This window comes from Netta rufina (genome assembly GCF_964035555.1).
Source record: "Netta rufina genome assembly, chromosome: 4".
NCBI classification, from domain to species: domain Eukaryota; kingdom Metazoa; phylum Chordata; class Aves; order Anseriformes; family Anatidae; genus Netta; species Netta rufina.
In genome coordinates this window covers 65,536,145-65,560,109 of record NC_140127.1, presented here as the reverse complement: position 1 = coordinate 65,560,109, position 23,965 = coordinate 65,536,145, and the positions used below count along the sequence as shown (strand labels likewise).

The window sequence follows — 23,965 nt, the reverse complement described above, 5'->3', positions numbered from 1 at the left end:
GCCCTAAAATATAGTTTATTTCCGAGGAGAGGGCCATGTAGGTTTGCATTTCCCCAAGGGTCACAACAGCCAGTTGAGTTCCTCTGGAGGGACTATTTTCTCCCAGTTAAACATCTTTGTGACTTGCAGACAGGAAAATCTACCTCACTGGGAGCAAGACAGTGACAACATACAGTACTTTTCATGTGAACTTCACAGAGAAGGTGCAAAGGAAAATTAAATATTGACTATGCAGCACTCAGTAGAGCAAAATGAAAAATGGAAGAATCCCCATCTGGTCCAGGCTCTGACTTACTGTCATCCAAACACCTGCTCTGGGGTGTGCAACACATAGTAATTCACTTTGAGAGAGTAGACTGGAGCCTCTCCACAAACCCCATTTCCAATTAGCCAATATGAATATACTGATTTAAAGCTGGACAGTCATAAAGGATAAAAAATTTGGTGCTTCATTCTTTATTTTTCCCTTAATAAAACATTATGGAAAAAATAACACCTTTAAGGGAACAACCTTGAATGGAACAAACGTGATTTTACTCATTTTTGTTTCCCACACCCAGTCCTGAACATTCTTGTGGCTAAAATGTTTTTGTAACTTACAGTGAGAACAGAAGCAAATCCATTAGCTTTGGGGTGGCTACTGTATATTCTGATTTTCAGGGCTAATGCTATATATCATCCTACTTCTTTCGTGCTGTTTCCAGGTTAACTTGTACCTACCACACACTCTGCAAAAGAATTCATCTGTGATTTGAAGATGTCAAGACACAAGAAATTTACCAATGAGTGCTGTGTCTCTTATAATTTATGCTTAGCTCATAATCACATATTAAAGCAATCAGCAGTTTCTACTCCAGCAATTTCTGGTGTCTACATATGGCCCTTGAAACGTCATCAATCAAGACTACATATGTACAAAAGTAAAGACCAAGCTAAAGATGACCCCAAATTGTTCAAAACTTTGTAAATCCAATAGCAGTGAAGACTGATGTATGAAGCCCCCTCCCCAAATAAGACTTCAGCCTTAGCCACATCCTGGAATTAGTATGTGAATTCTTGCCTTCAAAAACTCTGCTTTGGATGTTTCAATATTCCAACTTAGAAAAACTCTCTTCTAGTTGAAGGACCATAAAAAATCATGTAATTCTCCTTCTTTTCATGGCAAAATTAAGCTTTCTAATGTTTGTAGACACAATAATGCTTACCTGTGGCAGACATCTTCAAGAAAAAAAAAAAAAAAAAAAAAAAAAACTTTAACCTGTCAAACAGTCTGATTAATGTTTTATTTAGAAGAGACCGTGTTAAAACAGATTACAGCATATACTGCCTAATTACCTGGGAGTGGCTCCATAGCGAACTACAATTCTATGACTAGAAACAATAGGCTTTGTGTTGGTTAGTGGATTACAGCAGCTGCAGCCAAGAGACGTCATAAATAATGTACCAGCAAGTAAATCAAAACCCATCAAGAATTCACACTGCACAACGAAAGTGAGGACACAAAGTTAATGCTGGCATCCCAATCTTCCACACTTGGAGGTTCAGTGCAACAAGACCAACGTTATCTTTTTTTCAAGAGGTAATGAAGTGACTTGGGTATCCAAACAGTTTCTAAAGAGTTGAATTTACATTTTTAATGATTTTGAGATTTAGAGATTTTTCTCACTTATTTTCATAATCAGATAACTATTCTAAACTATTCACCCAAGCATAGCCTATTTGTGTGGAGATAGAAACAGAGGGACCTCTGGAGGGCAGATTGTCCCACTTCTACAAATAGAATAAAATACCTGTGTTTAGTTTCGTGTTGCTTCATAAAATTGGGAGCTCAGCAGCCTGGAGCAAGTCCAGTGGAGAGTCACTAACATGGCAAGGGAGCTGGAGCACACAGCATGCAAGGAAAGCCTGAGGGAGCTGGGTTTTGTTTAGTCAGGGAAGAGACGCTAACAGGGGATCTGATCCCAATCTTCCCATATCTGAAGGGAGGTTAGAAATAAGAGAGGACCAGGGTACACAGTGAGGAGATGACAGATGGCAGGCACAAGATGGGAAGTTCCAGTTGACATAACCCTTCATGAGAGCAACAAAGCACAGACAGAGCTTGCCTAGCAAAGCTGTGGGATCTTTGTCCTGGGATGTTTTCAGAACCAGACAGGACAAGGCACTGAGTGTCCTGATTGACTGCTGCAGTGAGCCCTGCTTAGAGCAGCAAGCTGTATGAGGTGACCACCAGAGCCCTCTTGCAACCAGAACCATTGCAATACAGAGGAAACATCTCAGTAAGGCAGTCACAGCAGTGATTGCTGCAAATCAGAAAACTCACATCCTATTCCCAGCCCTACACAATGTGCTCAAGAAAAACAGAAAATGTTTTTTATAACAACATCAATGTTTATCCATTCCCAAGACGAAATCTCAACAAATTCTCATAAAAACTTAAGTATTTGGAAGTACCAAGACCAAGACTGCAGTTAACATGGGAGTGAGGAGAAAACTGGTTACTTACACTTACTTATTAAAGTACTTCACAAATGTTAACGTGCCTTTTGAGAAGCTAAGTCCAGTTAACACTGTAAAGTTTTGGGGGACCCAACTCTAAAAGTCATGTATCAGTACACAGAGATGTAGTATCAGAAAAATATTAAAGCAAGGAGTCAAGGTCTCCTCTAATTTTGACCTATTAAGATAACACTGTGATAGGAACAAAGGAAGGGTGTTTTATACACCACACTTGCAACATACTTTTCTGATCTTTAAATAATTAACTTTCTTACCTTCTTTAATTTTATTTAAATTTGCTCCTTGGATGCTTTCCATTCTGGAACACGGACAACTTCATAGACTCACCAGAGGCCACATGGGAAGCCAAGGCATGAGATTTTTCACCCTGAGCTCCTACGCCTGCCAGAAAGCACTGCACTCTCATAGTGCAGAAGAGTATTTTTTACCAGCGTGTACCTCCCACTAGCACAGAGCAGAACAGACAGCAAGCTGTGGTCTGAACCAAGATGCAAATTGTACCAAAATAGCACCAAGAATTCAAGTGTTACATATGTGATGAGTTCAGGTGTGTAACACCTCTCTATATATTTTTGCTTCTGATTGTTTAAAAATGAGGATAAAAAGTAAAATACTATTTTTTTTTCTCTATTTTTCAGCATCAGGCTAAAGAAAAAGCAAATTTGTGAAACATGAGAGACCACGGTTTGGCACAGACACTGCCTAGGGGTAGGTGAGAGGGAGAGAAATCTCAAAATTGAGACTGTACTTCAGAACAATAAAACTGTACTTTTCAATCACATTTTTCCATATACACCATATCCCAAAGAGACATTACAAAATTAAGGAATGGACAGCACATGGTAACAATTAAGATAAAACAGTGATAAGTCTTCAAATTCTTGGAAGAGAGTAAATTTTTAAAATCATTTTCTCTCCCATGTGTTAACATTTTAAGTTGAAGTATTCAGCACAGCCACAATCCTACGGACAGCTCAGCGTTACAGAAAACTATCTGAATTGTACAGAAAGCACGAGCAAACTTCCTCTTCCTGCCAGAAAGGAAAGCTTGAAAGACTGGATATCAAAAGGTTGAACTATGGAGATTCTTTTGAGACTGACTGAACTGTTAGTCCTTTTGATATTAAGAAAGCACACTTTGTTGCATGACTGCTTTACATGTTCCCTTGGCTTTTGCCCAGAGGTGGCTGTATTTCACTGATAATGAAATGTCTTTTTATCAAGGGGCATAATTCGAACTCCATGCACCCTCTTGAAGAAAAATGATATCCATTTGGCAAAGGAAGTACATACCAGAATCAAAATAAATAAATAAACTCATGCTGACAGGTGCTTTTCAACAAATAGGTGATAACGGGGGTTTTTCTCCCCCCTCAGATTGAAATCACAATTTCAGATCCTGTGATAGAAAACTTGGATCAAATGTGCTCACAGGTCATGGAAAAATCTACAATCTGCCAAAGCAACTAAAGGGGAAAAGCACTGCCATCAGAAGAACATCAGCTTTGGAACATCTTCAAAAGGCAGCACTGGAGCTGACATGTTAGGCAAAAATGCAAAAACTTCTTGTAGGCACTTAGCACCCCATCCAAAAAGCAGTTTCTCCAGTCTGGACTGGAAAAGTCAGGCCTGAAAGAGACAGAAATCCAGCCCAATGAAAGAGGGAGGACAATAACTAGCAAGGAAGAACTAGGTGAGAAAGCAACATACATTTCCTAAAGTTTAGCTCAAAAATTGCTATATGTTGAAGTTACAGTTAGTAAGTTACTAACCCCCTCTATATGCAATAGGAGGAAATGATGCTGAAGTGGGAAGAGAGGGAACAGGAGGTAAAATGGAAGGGAGAAAACCAAACACTACGTGGGGGGAAAAAAGAGAGAGAAGGAAAAAAAAGATGGAACAGAGCGTCAAATGTTTGATTAATTATCAATCATCTGAACAGTAAGACGTGGCAGGGATAGAAAGGAACAACCCTCCTCTCACCTTCCATAACTCAGAAAATCAAAAAGAATCAAGACATTTAAACCTTGCTGTAAGATTAATTTCATTTTGTAAACTACCCACCCCCCCAAATTCCTCAGCACACAGGATTATACTTACATTTTAAAACCTAGTTTGTATGGAATTTTTAATTTTCCCTATCCCTACTGAAGTATAACAGAGGAAGCTGCCTAACATTACAAAGTTCCTAATAAATACGTTATGCGGGAAATACCACCTGAGTTATTCTCACGTTGAAAAATATATCCCGTACTGCAGGGATAATGAGAGTATAAAACATTAACACTACATTTTTCTATACCATTCTGCATAATTAACTATGCAGCCGTTCATTCATTCAGCCCCAACAACCAAATTAATTTGCAATCAGTTAGCAGGGGATGCACTAGAGCAGACTGCACATCCTAGAGAAGTAAGTAAGGCTGCTCACATGCCACATCCCACATCAGTAACACAAGGTACCCAACACCAAGAGAAGCGATGGGGGTTTGCAAAACCCCTATTTTCAAAATAGGGGCCGAGAGAGAAGAAAAAAATAAAAGAAAAAGAAAAGAAAAAAACAACTGTTGCTGCTTGTGCAGCCATTAGCTGCCTTGTTGTGAGACTACAGATAAGTGTTTTCAGGTGGCTCTCATTGTACATCAGTGCTCTATGATGGCCCCCCATCTTTCTCAGGCTCAACCCCAAAACTCTGGGGAGATGGAACACAAAATGTCCTTAAGTTTTACAGCTCCTTCACATTATTTGTATTAACACAGCATTACAGCCCCAACACTGACTGTGCTTGTACAAGCAGTTCTCCAAATTATTTCTACTCCAAAGAAACAAATCAGGCAAAGACCAAGAGGAGGAAAACACAGGTACAGTCAGTTCTTCAAACAAGGTCACACAGTAGGCTGAAGGTGGAACCAGTAGCATGACTAGTTTGAGTGCATTGCCATATCTACTTTCCCATATGCTCCTCTAAGCCGTGACTTTGTCCTTTTTTATTTCTTAAAAACTTATCCTCTTCAGGTTTTTATACCTCATTCATCATCATAAAAATGTGATGAGCAATGGAAACGGCTGCTTTCATTGTGGTTTCTTATTTATTCCATTTTGCGGAGTGGCAAAGGAAACATTGCTTAATATATATATGGTGTCATTCCATCTGCCCCTAGGTTATGGGCTCCACACCTCCCCGCTGCGCTGGCCTGCTGACAGTGGGAGTTAATGGATGACAATGCAGCAAAGTACTTCTGATTAGCTAAAAAAAATGATGGCTCAACTATTTATATGAATTTAGTACAGAGGAATCATGTCACAATAAAAGCTCTGAGACTGCAGTTCTCAGTTTGATCACATACAAGTAGACCGTGGGCAGCGCCAATGCAAGCTTCCTTCTTTATTCTGAGCACGCTGGCAGGGAGGATGACAGCAACACACACACAAAAAAAAAAAAATTAGAAACCCCACAGATGGCTAATGCACAGAAGGGCATTGTTTCTCCTCTCCTTATCTTAGACCTGCCTGCTGAAGCTAGCAAGAAAGACCATAATTTTTTTAATGGAGGCTTGTGCAATAGATACTATGACAGATCTGAGCAGAAGCCAGTGAAGTGGCCTTTCTGAACTTACTACTACTACTGAGTTGGATGGATTTGGAGTAGAAAAAATGCTTATTTTGCTTATTCCATTAACATCAACCCCAGCTAAATGCAACTCACTTAAGGCACAAACACGTATTTTATGGGACAATTCGCACACAGCCTGCACCCATAAAATACCAGGTTTTAAGACTGTTCCAGTTCCACTCATAGCAATCAGAAATTCTATCACATAGGATCAAGTTACTAAACAATGGTAAAGGATTCATACACCATTTTAGGTAAATGATTATTCTTTCTGAATAAATTGACTCACTCATTGAGATAAATCTCACACTCCTTTTCCAGAAGTTAGAGTAGATTAAAAAAATAAATAAAATAAATAAGAGAGAACAATCTGAAAAAAAGAGAGAGATCAAAACCAGCCTGTAAAGTAGAAACATCCCCATCCTCCAAGATAAATTGAACATGCTCAGCAGCCGTGCTGCAACCAGCTTGAAGAGACGCAAGCACCCTGCAAGCAAAAGCCTTTTCCTAACTACATAAATCACAGCTTTCCAAGTGGATCTTAATCCATATGTCATATATTCTTTGTGTATTCACAAACTAGTTTAGAAACATATAAACATTTGAAATCATCATCATCACTCCAAGTTGAAGGCTTGAAAAAATAGTTATGACACAGCACTGTCATCTGTGAACAACAGATCTTTAGTAAAGAATTCTGGATAGAGATCTCTGGTAGCTTTAATTTACTTGAGGGATTTATTTTTAACAGTTCAGACTTTCAAAGATCCTAGACATCAAAATATACAAAAGCTGCCATTGCAGTAACAGAGGACACAGAAGGACTTCCTTACGTCCAGTGCCTATTTAAAGACATCGCATTCAGAGGTGTCTACAGAATATTGGATCATGATCGTCTCACATAGTGTTTTGCAACATCTGCAACCAAAGTTCATTCCTTTAATAAATGGCCAAAAGCTATGGCTAAAACATATGTCAGGATGAGTGCAGCATCAAGGTGACATCAAGGTTATTGCCAGCATGCTGGGTCTCTGTCATAGGAACAAATACAGTAGGCCATGTGTCCGCTGGAGTACACATCACAAAAGCACATTTCAACATTGGCATCCTCTAAGTATCTAAATCAATACAACTGCCTGTTACAAACATCAATAATCATCTCTTCAACATCCTGCATGTTCAAAGGCTGTCGAGATGGATTCCTTTCACTTTGTCTTTTATGTATTTTCCTTACCTGACGACCATATTAAAACATTGCTCATAGACTGAAATCTACTACATTCAGTTTCTAACTCTGGTTTTACAGCCTGTATTAAATGCCCAAAATAAATTTAAAATAGAAACTCGCCTGCACAATTCAACTCATAATGACACACTGCAGAGTATTAGCAAGACAGAAATTGCAGCAAAGATAATGGAAGTCTTAGTAATGGTATTAGGCAAATATGGAAATATGATCAAAGAGAGTATAGAAATCTGTTGTTCAATAATGAAAACAGAATTCTAATTGTAGGGCTGCCTTTTCAACCATATTGCCCAAAACCTTTTCATGGTGGAAGAAGTGTAAACAAGGATATAATAGGAGGGCAAAAAGAGTTGCAGAATAATTGAGGGCAATCTAGTTTGATTGCAGAATCTGCATTACTCAGGATGATGCATTAGCCAGAGTAAGCACAGCTAGACATTAGATCCCAAGCTGAGTTTGCTGGGCTAATAATTAGAAAGCCATTTCTTTTTTTGTTTTTACTTGGAAAAAGAGCAAATTTGATATGGAAATCACAGGCTCAATAACTCAGTCCCTTGGGGCCATTTCTACAAAGTCACTTTTCAAAGCAGAACCACAATATAAGACCATCTGGAAAGGCACACTGCTGCAGAATATGGTTGCTCACATAGTAAGCAGCATTTCACACCAAAACCAAATTTGACTGGGGCATCAGATCCTATATTGTTGTCCGTTCTGTTTTGGTTTTCTTTTTAAATTAATTTCACCTACAAGTGCGAAGAGCTTGGAGACAACTGCCTATACTCATTCTCACACCCCGTGAGCCACACAGAGTCCAGAAATTGTACTTTTCTGAGTGGTATTTTGTTCACTGCATCTACCTTAAAAGACTCTCCTGCTCTTTGTAGTCTGGATTTTAACCTTGGTGTAGACATACACCTTTGTGTAAATGCCCAAAGCACTGTGTGGTCACTGTGCATTGAGCATTAATGATGTACAGTGGAATTGCATGACTGGGTCTTCCCAGAACACATGGCTTTTACCTGCGGGTGCAGATAAAACATTTGTGCCATCAAAGAGAAGGATTTTTCTGACTCCCTGAGTTTTGCCAAGTGTCATGCTGTCTGTGAGGCTCAGATATTTGCTCTCATGCCCAGCTGCTGACCTGGACCCTCACAGCTTTGCTCCCAGAACTGCAACCTCACTCCCTCTTCAAGCTGCCTTTGGAGCAGGGAGTCCCAGTACGTTTGGCCACGTCTATGTGGGCTGAGAGGTCTGTTGCTTCATTCAGTTCATTATTGACAACATTGGGCAAAATATCCCAACAAACATCTTGTCAACCGGCCTAATCAGGGTTCAGGGTGGAGTACTGGGAGGTAACAGTGCAGCTAATACCCAACAATGCAGCTTGTTTTGCTGTGGTGAAACAATAACAACACGGGGATGCCATTGGGAACAATGGCAATTACACAGCAAGTCGAGTTAGCGCTACCCTATCATTACGCTTGATAATATGCAATCAAAACTTTATTAGCAATCATCATCAGCATCTATTATTCATTGCGTAGAACAAGTTAAGAAGGAAAGGCTGCATACATATCAGAAACAGGAGTCAGAGACAGTCTGAGCACAGGGCTGGAAGTCAACCTCATGGCCACTCGGTGCTGAGTCACTGGATAACCTGCAGGTTACATCTCAGGTAACATCTCAGTTGCCCCATTTATAGAATGGAGATAATAATATATGTCCATTTCCAAGAGATATCACCATAATTAATTAACTAAGATCTGCAGATAATTATTAGTATTAGTTTCTTAGTGGCTACCAATTTAAAGCTAAAATATTTCATTTTAAGATTCAAGTACATACACCTAAAGTTGCACGCATGCAGTTTTTGCATGCAGGCACCTGAGGCTGTAAAACATGTGCCCCTATGTATTTAGGTACAAACATGTCCATAAAGCACAAGGAAACACATGATCAAGTATCTGTTTTCCTAAACGCTCTGTTGAATTCAAGTCCTTCATATGCTAAGCATGCTGTCTAAAGCTACATGCAGACTCTGATATAAATAGCACTATATGCATATATCCACACTATATGCACAATATGCGAACATAGCTTTAGTACTTGAATTTGAAGTTTTACTCTGGAATATCAGTTTTTTCATTAAGTTAATGAGGCCTGAAATGACAACCAACTTGTGTTCCCAAGATATACTACAGTTTAGAAACTCTTAAAATAATTCTGGAAACAATCTTCTGTTCCTTCTCAGAAAGTTGCTTACTTTATATTCAAGAGGCAACCAATGCCATCTCAGTTTATTTCCTTACCTTATTTTGAATCAAATAACTATTCAATTTAACCCTACCTTAATAATTATTTAATAAGCGAATAAACAAAGCATCAGAACTAGCTGACTACAGAGAACCACACACGGGTGCTCTCTAACAGCACGCTTCCGCTGATATTTATGCCTTCACCTGGCCAGTGTAAGCAGAAGCAACTGCTACTAGTCAAAAGACTTTTATTCTCCAGCACCATTTTCACTGTTTATTAGACAATGATAAGATTCCAAGGCAATTAAAATTTAGACATCCCAGTCATGTAACCTGACCCATAGGGGCAGGCATAAGTCACCTGTGTAAATTAACAAAGGTCTGCAAACGTGCAGAAATTTGCCACCGAGAACCATTTCCAAAAATCTGTTTTCCTTGTATGCAGCTCCCCACACCTCCACCAGAACATACCTCAAACTGTTTTCTTTTTTGCCTCCATCATTTGCATTACACTTGAAAGTCTGCCTGCAATGCCATGGTGACTGAGAACAACTAACCAGCACTGGACCACCAAGTCACCCTTCCCTTCTCACTCCCTGTTCCACAAAGTGATTGCAGGGAAAAACAATTATTTTGAGTGAAGGATGAAAAAAGAGAGAGAGAGGTGAAGAGGAAATATGTTTTAGAGGAAGAAAATAAGGATGTATTTTCAGGAAATAAAGGGACTGATAAATGCCAAGTTGTGATAATATTTATAGAGATCAGCAAGATAAAAGTGGGAGATAAACAATGTTAAAAAATTAACTTGGTGGGGACTGATTGGGTTATAAACCAGGTTTATGTTCACTTAGGGAATATTAACTGCCTGGTATGATGTAGCTGGGCAAGACAGGAAGAAGAAGAACACTGGACTGAATCAGAAAATAACAGAATAGCATCCATTCCTACTGGGGCACAGAAACTTCACCAAGATTAATGGATTTTATCCACTGACAAAAAAAAATCTACAACATTTTTCACACCCATTTTACTGTATATTTGTTCTGATGCAAATGAGAGGAGTGCAGAAGAGAAACAAACCCAAAAGCTTAAAAAAATACATATGCTTTGTGCATGCTGGGCAGACTGCCAGCATGAGTACAAGACCATGGTGAAACATGCAGCTTCACCAATTTACACCCAAACTCTTAACATAGGAAAAAAATACAGAACTTCCCTGACTTTACAGTCTGCTTTGTTCAGTATTTATTTTTATTTCGTTTACTACATATATTGAGCTACATCTCAACAGAGCCAGGCACATTCAATATTTTTGCATGCTAGCCTTGGCTGTGCGTTTCTAAATACAGCCACTTCTTAAGTCCCAGCCTGACAACTGCGTGTGCAGCTCTCACAACCCAACGGGCAGAGACAGAAGCAGGAGGTGAACCCAGAGCAGACCACAGCCAGGATGGATCAGCTACTCCCTCTGGCCCAAATGCTATTCTTAAGCACTTGTTTCCTTTCAGCTTTTCCATCCTACTTTTATAAACAACCAAAGCATGTGGCAAATCCATTCCTCGTGAGGAAAAGGACCTGATTTTCCTATAACGCAATCTAGCATCAATGCTATTCAAATGCAGTTCACACCAGATCTTCTTCACACCAGCTGTCAGCAAGGGCTGAACAACTCTGTTTAAAATGTTTATGTTCTCTAAAGAAAGAAACATTATCTGAAGCCTGTTTTATGTTTATTTTGAAAGAGCAGAGAGTTTATTTTGAAGAGTCTGACTGGATAAGTTTAAAAGACTTCCATGATAGATTGTACTGAGGCGTGAATAGCAAAACTTGAAACACATTGTACATGCTGCATCGGTCAGGGTCATGCAACAGGAAAGCAGCGTGTGCTTACGCAGCTATGATAGCATACAAATTTCCATTTGGTTGTCTTTGCACAAGATGTTGGACGAAAAATAAAACAGAAAAAAATATGCAATTAAATTCCCATCTTGTAAGTTTAAAGGATAATTACAAATGAACCATCGTAGCCCTAAAAAGGTCAATTCTTAGCCAATACTAAGCGTTCTCCATTCGATCTTACTCTCTTTCCTGCAGACACCTTTTCAGTGACTACAAGTGTTATTTTCTACTTGAAAACACCCTTGTGTTGCATGGAGCCCTGCACTTGGCTAGACTTGACTACCAGCAGTATTAAAACAAGGTATTGCAAAGGTCTGCTGCTGCCATGAGAAATCTCACAAGATTAAAACAACGCAGCCTCCTTCAAAAAAAGTACCAAGACTGCTATGCACCATGTCCTGGTCACAGACTTCTCTCACTCCCTATTCTGTGACCCACTCCTTTTCTTGGACTGGCTCTGTGAAAAATATAGCTTTGGGGAAAGTATGATGTTTACATGTACCTATGCCACAAGGTATTACATCACCCATTTGTTTCTAGACCTGATGCTTATTGGCAACGTAAGAAATTCACACAGACTTCTGAAGTAAGTCTCCTGTCATTTCTAACAACTATTTAGATATCCAGGCAGAGTATTTCAAGAATACTTCTAGCACTACAGATAACTCAGGAAAACTAGCATTGCAAACACTGGAGCCATTTTATATTTATTGATAACTGCAAAATATTTTCAATTTTGAAGTGTACATAATGGGTATTGAAAATCTGTGGTAGAAGATTTATAGAGATAAACAGAAAATTACACAGAGCACACAAAGCCTACAGAGCAAAATAAAATGAACGTATCAGAAGGCAACCAGATTTCAGGTGTCTGGTGTAGGAGTTATCATTCAGTACTGATGCACTTAAATAACTTCAAATAGGTTCACACTTTTTATTCTATAATCGTTCAGATGCACACATCTCCGCAAACTAGGTGCCTGTTAACCATTTACCTTGAAAAAACAAATCATCTCAACATGCAAAAAATACAGCGTATTGTAGCAATTTATCTCATATTGGCAAGCTGAAAACAGGTATGTTTGTGAAAAAAGACAATGGAATAGGAAAGTACTGATCTTGATCTATGATGTTGAACTAGTGTAGCATAGGCTTACCCTAGCCCTGTTTTTGTGCTCATAAACATCCAGTGATGCAATTTGTGTGTGCACAGGCAATAAGCATATTGATATCTTAATTCACAGATGTTAAGGAAGTGACAATCAATTTATAAATCTTAGTTGAACTACTACATTTTTCCAGTCATCATAAGTCACAACAAAACCAGCTCTAGTATTATATTTCACATCCAGACAATCATGACTCCTTCCAAATCAGGATTACTCACTAACCACAATACAGTACGAAAGAACAGCAAAAACTCCCATCAGGGACATCAACACAAGAAGCAACTCAAAGACTTCAGGTAACTTAGAGGTAAAATTTCTAAGAAAAGGAAGAGAAATGGCATCTTGAAGAGTGACATGAGAAAGGTACCTTATACTCTGTCATTGTTTGCTTCTACTGTTAAAATTCATTTCAAGCTCTTTCTTACTGAACTGCAGCTCATTTAAGGAAGAAAAGGAGTAAGCACTATTGAGACTCTGGGTAATACCGCTATATTAACACCAAGATCAATTCAGCAGCAATTTCTAATGGGAAGAGAGACAAATCTACTCATAGAAAAGGGGGAAATGTTACAGGAAAAGCAAAGAACTTACCTCCACAAAGAGCTCTCCAGGACTTTTCCCATGTCGGTATGGTAATACTTGGTAAGAATCAGGATCACCTAAAAAGACAATGAAAAACAAACATATTTAAGTTCACTGATAAAAGAAATAGAAGTAGATCATGGGCAGTTATTCTGGTGAATGTGAAGGTCAGGCTGCTGAAAATCTGAACTGTTTCATTTTATTTTTCACTTCTTACCAGTTTTATTTTTAGATTGATCGGGTGGGTTTTCTTCCTTTTCCTGGGGAGAGTGATTTCAGCACTCAAAGTTTTCTGCAAACCCAGTGACTTTGTGAAAGATTGCCTGTTTCACATGAACAGTGGAGTTGGAGTAGTCACATAAATCCCCCTACTCCATGACAGCCCCCAAGCAATTTGAATGACTTTCTCAGCAGGAAGAACTGATTTGATTGCTAATTTAAATTTAGGAGGCAGTTGTCTTTGACATCTATGACATGACTATTATTATTTATTTTTTTTTTTAACACAGGGTGGTAAACAATGTCAATTGACCCTGATTATCCAGATAAATTCAGACAGAAAATGAGCTTTGGTCTTCTCTACAAGATCAGAAATGAGAAATTCGTGTCTGTGATTTTTTGTTACTAGAAGTATCACTCATTTTTCTTCCTTCAAGAACAGCTCTCCACTCTGTAAATTATTCATCTGGATTACCAGAAGTCATCCAAATACATATTAACAAATTTCATCCATGAAACATCTTCGGCTTACCCAAAAAGCCAGTAGGAATCACATCCCATTCATTCAACATCTGACAAATTCACTGGTCAAGAAACATAAAGCATTAGTCCATGACTAATCAATCTGAAAGCTATATTTTATATGTAGATCACCTAAAACAGATCTCCCTCACTCACTGGCAGTCCATATTAGTGCTTCTTATCCCCAAGTTACCATAGCAACCCCACTGAGGTAGAGTTGGGAGAACCTCTGGTTCCTTGCACAGCTGTTAGTTTTCTTTAATGCAGGGTCAACATCAGTCCCCAGCAGCCTGGAGCATGCTGTTATTGAACCGGCACTTCCTCTGTTCATGACCATCAGGTGAAATCCCTAGCAAACAGCAACTGTAGACGTCCACTTTGATTATCCAGATAATTCATATGCTGATGTTACATTTATGCAACAGATCAGTGCTCGGGTCTCTGTACGCTGGAGATTATGAGAGAGCAGAATCCCAGACCATGGGTGTTATGTACGTGGTGTCATGGAAATAACATATTGCAAAACTGAGCTATAATAGTAGCCATGCTCAGGGTGATTGAAGCCTAACAAATAACAAAAGAAAGTATCACTGGATATATATTGATATAAATAAACTCAGAATCGATCCTTTAGTTCACAAATTATATTAATCTCTCCTATTCTCAAAAGAATCAAAATCTACCAGATCACTTTATTGGAATTTGATGAGAAGGCATTATAAAAATAGAGTCTTGGTTTAAAATAAAGCAAGCAAACAAGAAAAAAAAAATCTCTTACTTTTAAATAGATTACTATAAGACTTACAAACACAGAAGAAAGAAACATTTCCCAAAGGACAGAGTATCTACTGATGAGATTCCTGGCTACAGCCCAAGCACGCTCCATCAGGTCAGCTATTTATTCTATTGTCAGCGTTCTAACTACAGCTTTCTGCTGGTGCTTGCAATTAAGGAGGAAAAGAAAGAAACTTCACTACTGGGAGCATCAATTGGCTCTAATTATTAAGGAAGAAGTTTCAGACCTTGCTTTTTTGAACAACTGAAATTCTCCTTAGGCCACAAGAGTTGACCTAGGAGATTCCCTTAAGAGATACAAGAATGTATATTTGGTATTGAAAAAAAATATATATCAAAAGATACATGAGAGTACTCTTTTTTCCTTAAATTCATGCAGAACAAGAGACTGAATCCTGGATTTAGTAGGCCAATGTTTTTTCATTCTTGTGCATCCTGTAAGCATAACTTTTGTTATTTAGATGATTTTCAACAATGTACATTGGAGCCCCTCTACCACAGGGCAAGCTGATAACTACCACACACTGAAGATCCCTATAGATCCACGTGCTTTGAACTTAACCTCTACCAAAAGATCAACACAGTACAATCCAAATGAGCCATTTCTGTTGCTCAGCATCCGTCCTAAATATTAACGAAGGAAAAACAAAGTGATAACCAGCCGTCTTTGAATTCTTAAACTGTTGCAACCTGTGGCATATGAGGCAGAGGTTGATCACTTTTTCAGTTATGCCAGTGGATTTTATCCCAGCATCTGAAAAAAATACAGATCGTCTGCTTTACAGATTTTTAAAGAACTGTCATTTGGACTGTGTGCATCTTTTCAGGCTAAACAGTGATACTGTTAAACAGGTTGGTATTTTCCCTCAATTAATAAACAGATCCAAAGAGCAGAAGGAATAATTTCACAAAAAAAAAAAAAAAAAAAAAAAAAAAAGTGAAGGTCTTTTGGATCTCTAGATTCTCTGCATCATTTGTAAGAGCAGAGTCTTGTTTCACCAATTTCATTTCAGTGCAACTCTGCAACTGAGAGCATTTTTACAGCTTGGATGGTAGCCAGTAGCTCATATACGCTGCTGCCCTAGTGAAAGTGTTTGGATTGCCTGTAAATGGAGAGAGGCTCAAAGCACAACAGTAACTGAGCAATGATCAAGGGTGGGATTGAGAACCAGCTCCTGCTATCATCAGCGAGGACAGCTAAAAAGAACGGCAACAGAGGAGAATTAAATTCAGCAGATTCTGTATTTAAAGATAGATCTATAAAGTTACCTAGAGATCTCCTAGTCCATCCCACCTCCTGTTTTACGGGGACTATTTGAACTATTTCATCTTAAATTCACCCACATTTCTTTGAGTTAATTGCCAGAGCATGTCAATGGAGGTGGCGACAATAATTTGCCCTTGTGTGCTAGGAATCTAGCGTCACCACAGCTGATGGTGCTTCTGGCCAAGAATACCTAAGAAATGTATCCCTTCTTTCATTGCCTGAAACAGAAATCCCTCAGCATTCCTTCTTCCCAGATTCCTCAGAAAGTGTTTGTTACCAGTAACAACGCCAGGGCTATTCTACCTCAAATCCCTAAAGGAGGAAAACTTTAATGAAGCTCTAAGACGGGAATTTTGTTTTCATTGCTTGTTTGTTTTCTTTTTGTTTGTTTTTGGTTGGTTGGTTTGGGGGGGGGAGGGTAGAGGAGGGAAGGAGTGTTAAGTAAATACAAATAAAAGTAAACACATATTTTGGCCCAAGATAAAGACATGAATGCCCGGTGCAGCTTTCTGGCCCGGTATTTAAGCATTGCACCCATCTCTTAGGTGCAGTCCTTACTGTACCTTACAGGTTTCTGATTACATCTCTACTGCTTGCTCAGAAACTAGCTCCTTCTGCCCCCTTTACAGCACTGTTCCAGACCATTGGAGAACATTAGAATAAACAAGCATCACATTTCCAGTTTCCTGCCAGGTTCCCTGCAAAGAATTCAGAAGACAATATTTTCACCTCTTTCTTTCAAGTCATACTGCATGACAGGCATACACCAACTATGTGACACAGTAAAGATTTAAAACAGAAAAAGAGGAAAAGGAAATTTAAAACCTTCAGCTTATATCACAAAAACAGTGCTCTATTATCTCCCTCTTTACTTTACCCCTTTAACCCTCCATAAAGCCAGAGTTGGCCAGTATTTCTCCGTGTGGGCTGAAGTACAGAGGATAAATTCCTTAGGATTCCTTAGGAAGTTATATGCAATGTGCGTTCAAAGCAAGTTTTCTGTGGAAATTCAGAAATTACTCTAGAAACAGAGAGAACTGTGAATTGCCAGAGATCTCCCACGCCATTCTCCTGCTTCCCTAATCTGTCTTGATAGATTCTTACTGTTAAAGTAGCTACAGCTCAGAGCTGTTCTCCAGAGGTGCTGTAGCAGCTTCCATCCCCAAAATCCTTTCTGGACATAGGCCCACCTTCATGAGTGCAATGGGTTTTCAGTGAATGATAGACAGCAAAAACAAAAGGAATATTCCACAGATATAATCCATGAATAATTAAAGTTAGAATTATCTCCTTTTTTCTCGTTCTCTTCTGAAAATACATTGCAGCAATGGTGGACCAAAATGAGTAAACCTTCCCTTTAAGAGATTACAATATGCTTTAATCAGTTCCTAATAAATTTTTGCCTTTAAATAAGCCCATTTTAATCCTCTCTTTTCATGACCATGTCACCTAGGATGGTGAGAAAGGAAAAATATATAGAGAGAGGTCAATCACTTTCCATGTTATCTTTTTCTATCTACATGAAGATCTTTGTGGGTTATTCTTTATTTGACCCCTGAAATTTTTGATTTTGTAGATTTATTTAATTTTGGCATCTATTCAGAAATTTAATAGAGAAACACTCATACTTTCAAATGTATACTTGCAGGTATGACTGCAAGTTTTGGTGTTTTCCCAAGTTTATTAGAAGGTGAGAGCACACTGCAAATACCAGGAAAATTACTTCTCAGACAGACTCAAGTTTCTGGAAACTTTTTAGCATCTGCTTAATTTAATTCATGCGAATGAACCCACTGAAATCAGCAGAAGTGTTTATGAGAGTCACTTAAAGAGGCACTTAATACTCTGCATGACTGGAACGTAAGTTGCTATTTTGTTCACAAATATAGCTTAATTCATCTTTTTAGCTATTAAACTATAACTTTTTCACCGTAAATTGTAACTATTTCAGGGAGTTCAAGATGTTCTAGGCACAGCCTATTAATTCATCACCATCACCTCCTGTACTTCCAGAACTTTCTTGACAGCTGATAATCAAAAAATTCCAAAACAAATTATAGGTAACCACCTACAGCTCCAGTCCCTGAAGCCAATTCTACTTTTGCAGCAGGCAGGTTCTTTGCTCATCACGTTAAGGCTGACATTAGATTATACATTTATTAATTAAAAAAGACACTTGCAAGAAAAGTAAAAAAACAAAAGGTTATTAATACGAAATATATTACCACGGGTATATTACATGGTCCAGGTCCCATAGTACTATTAACAACTTTATAATAATTTGATTATGCTGGAAGAACTATAAGTGGGAAAAGAGCATTTAGGTTTACTCTGTTGCAGCATTGTGATGAAAGGTGAAATAGGAGACGTTTAGACCATTACTAAAGCTATTAAGAATTCACTGTATAAGCTTCTACTCCTCTCTGTTAATAAAGTTCATAGAAGCAACCCATGATTTAACATGAAAGACTTAAGGAGATTAGATTTATAGTTCTTCCAACTAAATTGTATTGGGAGAAGAGAGAACTTGCTGTGTATGAAGTCAATGACCGGACCAGTGCACTTATGTCTTAAGCATTAGTAATAATTCTGTACAGTGAATTTATTCATAATTCAAAGCAAGACACAATAATGGGTCAATTCCTTTTCTCTAAAAGGTATTTCTTACCACAGGAGCTGAATAAGTGCATATTATTGAAAGCAGTGGCTATGATTACTTCCGGATTCAAAAACCATGTGAAATTTAGTACTTTACACATTGACCCTGCAAACACTTATGCAAAAGCGTAACTTTACGATATGTAATACGCAGCCTACTACAGAACCATATTATATGGTGTTCACAATGACTGTATAAACATAGAACAAAAAGACAACCCATTGCCATCAGGAACCTATAATCCAATTTCAGAAAATAGGTCTTCACATCAACAACTTATCTCAGATTTTCAGCGCAAGCTCCTAAGAAAATTATGCTTACATGATGGCACTGCATGTGTATGCAGTCTCTACTTTATAACTCTAAATTCACTGATTTCAATCATATTTGACAGAGATCCTGGGCTCAAAGAAGTCTGTAAGAACTGGCTGTTGGTTCAAATGAACAATACCACTAAGGGAAAGCTGCAATGAGACAAAATTATGAATGTTCAAATGCAGCAAGTGTTTCAGCCAAAGCTTGTACCCCATCTGAAAATCAAGGAAAGAGCAAAGGAAACAGCTTCCTAAGAAGTACTACTCAAAGAACTAATTGGTTAGAGGTGTCATTACAAAGGAAAATCTTAAGGAAGTATTGAAAAGAACAATGAATCATAGAATCACTTAGGTTGGAAAAAAACTCTAAGATTATCTGGTCCAACTTCTAATGTAGTACTGACAAGTCCACCACTAAATCATGCTATAAAATTCTATATCTACACGTTTCTTGAAGACCTCCAGGGATGGTGACTCAACTGCTTCTCTGGGCAGCCTATTCCAATGCCACACCACTCTTACAGTAAATAAATTTCTCCTAATATCCAACCTAAATTTCCCCTGGTGCAACTTGAGGCCCTTTCCCTCGTCTTATCACTTGGCTCTTTTCTCCAAGCTGAACAATCCCACCTCCGTTAGCCACTCCTCATAAGACTTATTCTCTAGACCCTTCACCAGTTTCATAGCCCATCTTTGAACATGAAGCGAAGTGACTCTCTGTGAATCCTTTCTCAGCACTGGGTGGGGAGCCTTTCCAGCCAGGAGGTGCCCAGTAGGAAAGCAACATGGCAGAAAAGGACCTGGGGGTCCTGGTGGACACCAAGTAGAAGATGAGCAAGCAAAGTGTCCTTGTGGAAAAGAAGGCAAATAATAACTGCAACTCAGGCAGTCGGTCTGCTACTCACTCAAGCAAATGGGAACTCAACTTAAAGGCCACATAGTAACAGGAACCAAAAATGCAGATTACACATGAAATTTAGAAAACAATGCCTAATGTTTTGACTAGTTGTTTCACTGCACTTCCCAACTGTTTTCAAAGAGCCCAAAACAAAGTCACCTCTGACACAAAAATCTCCAGTTCTTTGCCGTTGCCTTTTTCTAGCATTGCATTTTTTTTAAGGTTTAAATATTTGACATTGCATTTTGTAAGCTCTTAAAACCATATCCATGAACATGCCAAAAGAAAAAATTTCCAAAGAATGAAGCAAGAATATTTTTTCCCAGTTTTTAACAGTCTGGCTTGACTCCTAATTGTAAAAAATCTTGAATTATAGACTAGTTTTACATATCTCCTCTAATAATGTATTCTAAATTGAATTAACAATCCTGCAGAAGCAAACCTATTGTCTGAATATTCTTTTTCATTCCTATGAAAATTCAAGAGGAAGCAGAGCTGACACCCACAGAAGACATATGTGAAACATTTTTGCTGTCCTCTGGATATTTCAGGAATCCAGTATTATGGGTAAACAATTCACCTTGGTCATCAGTGTTATGTAACTATTCACCACCAGAGAAGAAAGATCAAATTTTAAATGCTGTTTGGGAAATATTTCCAGGCTGTCATGCAATGTTATTGCCTAAGAATAAAATATAAAAATTGAAAGTGAACTTCCAATCCACTTAGCTAAATCATTTTCCAAAGCCAAAGCTATTTTCTTACATTACCATATAAAAGTAATTAAGCTCTTTATTTCAAAAAAAGAATTTATTATGCAAGACATATGGAAACATCTGTAGAGGATACCACAAGCTAGGAAGGCTGTTCATTTGACGCAGGGATGTTGGCAGATCTGTTCGTATTGGTTACTCTCCCTCACTGCTGCTCTGTCTTCACCAGAACCACAGGATTAAATATCATTGTACCAGATAACATCTTATGTACCAGAGGTTGTATCAACCTACATTGACCTCAATATTACAATTAATTATCTCTGAGAATGACTTATGGTGTTCAAGTAAGACCTAACTGCCTATCATAAAGGGGCTTTATAAGACTGCATATGGGAACAAGGTCTTTGATGCTGCAACAAGATGAGCCAGGGAGTCACAATGTTTAATATCCTTCTTATCATGAATGAGGACTGGACTTGATATTTCCTGGATGTTGTATATACCTGAATTTGTTCATTATAAATTAGAAAGTTAAAGATGGTCATATGATGTACAGAAGGGGACCAACAACACACTCCTACCTGAAAGGCATACTGCAAGGACAAATATGCTAAAGAATATGGTGGTTATATTATGGTGATAGGGTTATGCTGATTAAAATTTTATCCAGAAGACTTGTCGTGGTTTAACCCGACCGGCAGCTAAACACCACGCAGCCGTTCGCTCACCCTCCCCCCTCCCTCTCTGGGACGGGGGAGAGAAATGGAAAGTGAAGCCCGTGAGTTGAGATAAAGACAGTTTAATAAGACAGGAAAAAAAAATAACAAAAATAATAATAACAATAATAATAATGATGATACAATGGGGATAATACGAAAGTAATAATAGTATGTACAAACAAGTGATGCACAATGCAATTGCTCACCACCCGCTGACCGATGCCCAGCCTAACCCCGAGCAGTCCGGCCCCCTCCCCCCGGCTAGCCACCCCTATATATTGTTTAGCATGACGTCAGATGGTATGGAATACCCCTTTGGCTAGTTTGGGTCACCTGTCCTGGGTCTGTCCCCTCCCAGCTCTTACTGCACCCCCCAGCCTGCCCGTTGGCAGGACAGAGCAAAGGCTGAGATGTCCTTGGCTTAGTATAAGCACTGCTCTGCAACAATTAAAGCATCGGGGTGTTATCAGCACTCTTCTCATTCTAAGCCAAAACACAGCATTCCACCAGCTACTAGGAAGAAAATTAATTCTGTGCTAACTGAAACCAGGACAAGACTGGAGACACAGGAAAAGCAAATGTAAAGCTCCATTTGATTTTTTTTTTGTGACGTGGAATGTATGTGTTGCTTTGGAAATCATCAGCATACTCAGGGGTGCTTCAACACTCCATAGTCCAAAGATAAAATCATGCCTAGACAATGACACAGAACCAGAGTGGAAAACAAACGGGGTTGCCTAGTAAAACAGGAATAATAATAAACACATCTTGGGCTGTTACTTCAAGTGCTGTCTAAAATACATCCTCCAGTACCCCAGTGCTATCACCCTACACATGGGGTAGGCCCAGATGCCTCTCACATCAAGGACTGTTTGCTCTACAGCTTCACACAGGGACAGACCAGGCCCAACGCTACCCCTCCTTGTTCTTTTACTGAGTGAGTTTGTCTCTCTGTGTCTGTCTTTCCTATTAACTGTTTCTTTCCTACTTTCCTTGTTAATAATAATACTAATAATAATTTTAGCAGAAGTACTGCCATGCTGTCCCCAATACGGCACGGAAGGGAACCCCTTACTACTCAACTTCCAAAGCTGTCTACTCCCTGTGGTTAAATTCAAAATAAATTAATACCACCTCAAATGATATTAATAGAATTCGCCTACTGCAAAATAATGGGAATGGTCCCCTTTGAGACGAAGGAGCATGAAAGTACATTTATCTTAGACATTATTTGTGAAGCAGCAGAAATTCGTATGTGTGCCAATGGAAAGGGCGTGAAGGACCAGCAGGAACATCCAACTGGGTTAGGAGACTATTAGAAAGGGCTTGGGAGCTGTTAGGAAAATTGGTCAAAGGCCAAATATGTCAGAGAAAACATTGGAAGGGGCTGGGGGAGCGCTGGAGAGTTCTCTACATTCGGTCCAAAGCCAAAACCAGAAGGTTTCCAAGCTGTGAGCACAGAGTTTTTGCCAGCTTTCTGTGTTTCCTCAGACGACTCCTCACCCAGCTTTGTCCTGTGTGTTCATTACTTTAGGCGCCATGGGGCCATCAAAACTAAGTGGAATTATGCAGAATTATCTGTGAAAAGAAATGACTATTTCACCAGGCAGTGCCATGTCATTTTTGATCCCTAGCTAATTTTGTCCTGTCACAGACACAGCACTTTTAACCAGCACGAATATTAACACAATCGGTCATCTCAGAGCCAGGTTTCAAATTAGCTTCGCATTCCAATCTTAAACCTCTAATATATTTTAAATGACCCTCAGATCAAGTAGATACAAGCAGGAAAAGATTGTAGGCCCTGATAAATGAGATCTATATTTCTTTATTTTACTCTAGCAAAGAAGTGGGCATTCAACAGATTCTTTGGAGACAGTTTTTGTATGTCAGCATTTATCTGGCTACAGTTAGAGCTGCAAAAAAGTTTCAGTAACAAACACTTAAAGGGAGATTTTCCCCTCAGAGACTGATATTTTTCATGCTTGGTCTCTCCCTCTGTGTTCCTAGATTGTTTTTAAAATGTTAATAACTTTTTGTCTGTGTTATGAGATCTACTCTTTTCAATCTTCACAGATAGATGCACAAGTTTAGCCGCAGAAGACTTGGAAGGAAAATATTTTTAATTCATTCCTAGAACACTTCTGAACAATTATCTCTAACACTTATATCCTCTCATGACTCTTTTCTCTAGAAACGCACCAATTAAAGGCTTTTAACATCCCCTTAACTTAAGGTAGTAACACTATCTATTTTACAGTTGGGAAATGGAGGCACAGATATATCTATCCCACCTAACTTTAATATGAACCAGCATCTACAGGCAGACAGAGACCTCTGGAGACCAGTTTTGCCCATCTGGATCTGAACAGCCCTTTGGAAGTGTTTGTTTCCTATTGACTACTGATCCCAAGAACCTATACTTTTAGCTTGAGGCTCTCAGTAAAACTGGATGAATCCACGCTTAAGTGAGTTGTGGAAGAAGTCTACACTGAGCTGAAAACAACATGTAAAAAGGGAACAAACTGAGAAGCAGACAACAAATTATGTGTGCCATGAACTTTAATGA

At 38.7% G+C, this 23,965-nt stretch overlaps 1 protein-coding gene across 1 annotated transcript in view; it reads right to left on the bottom strand.

Annotated features, from left to right (window-relative positions):
* SORCS2 (sortilin related VPS10 domain containing receptor 2) overlaps positions 1-23,965 on the bottom strand; it is a gene marked incomplete at both ends in the record, with an annotated part of 543,493 nt that overhangs the window by 354,431 nt on the left and 165,097 nt on the right. Inside the window, one exon of the mRNA XM_084286795.1 lies at positions 13,297-13,364. Within this exon, the coding sequence (XP_084142921.1) occupies positions 13,297-13,364 (68 nt within the window). The remainder of the gene's footprint in view (positions 1-13,296; positions 13,365-23,965) is intronic.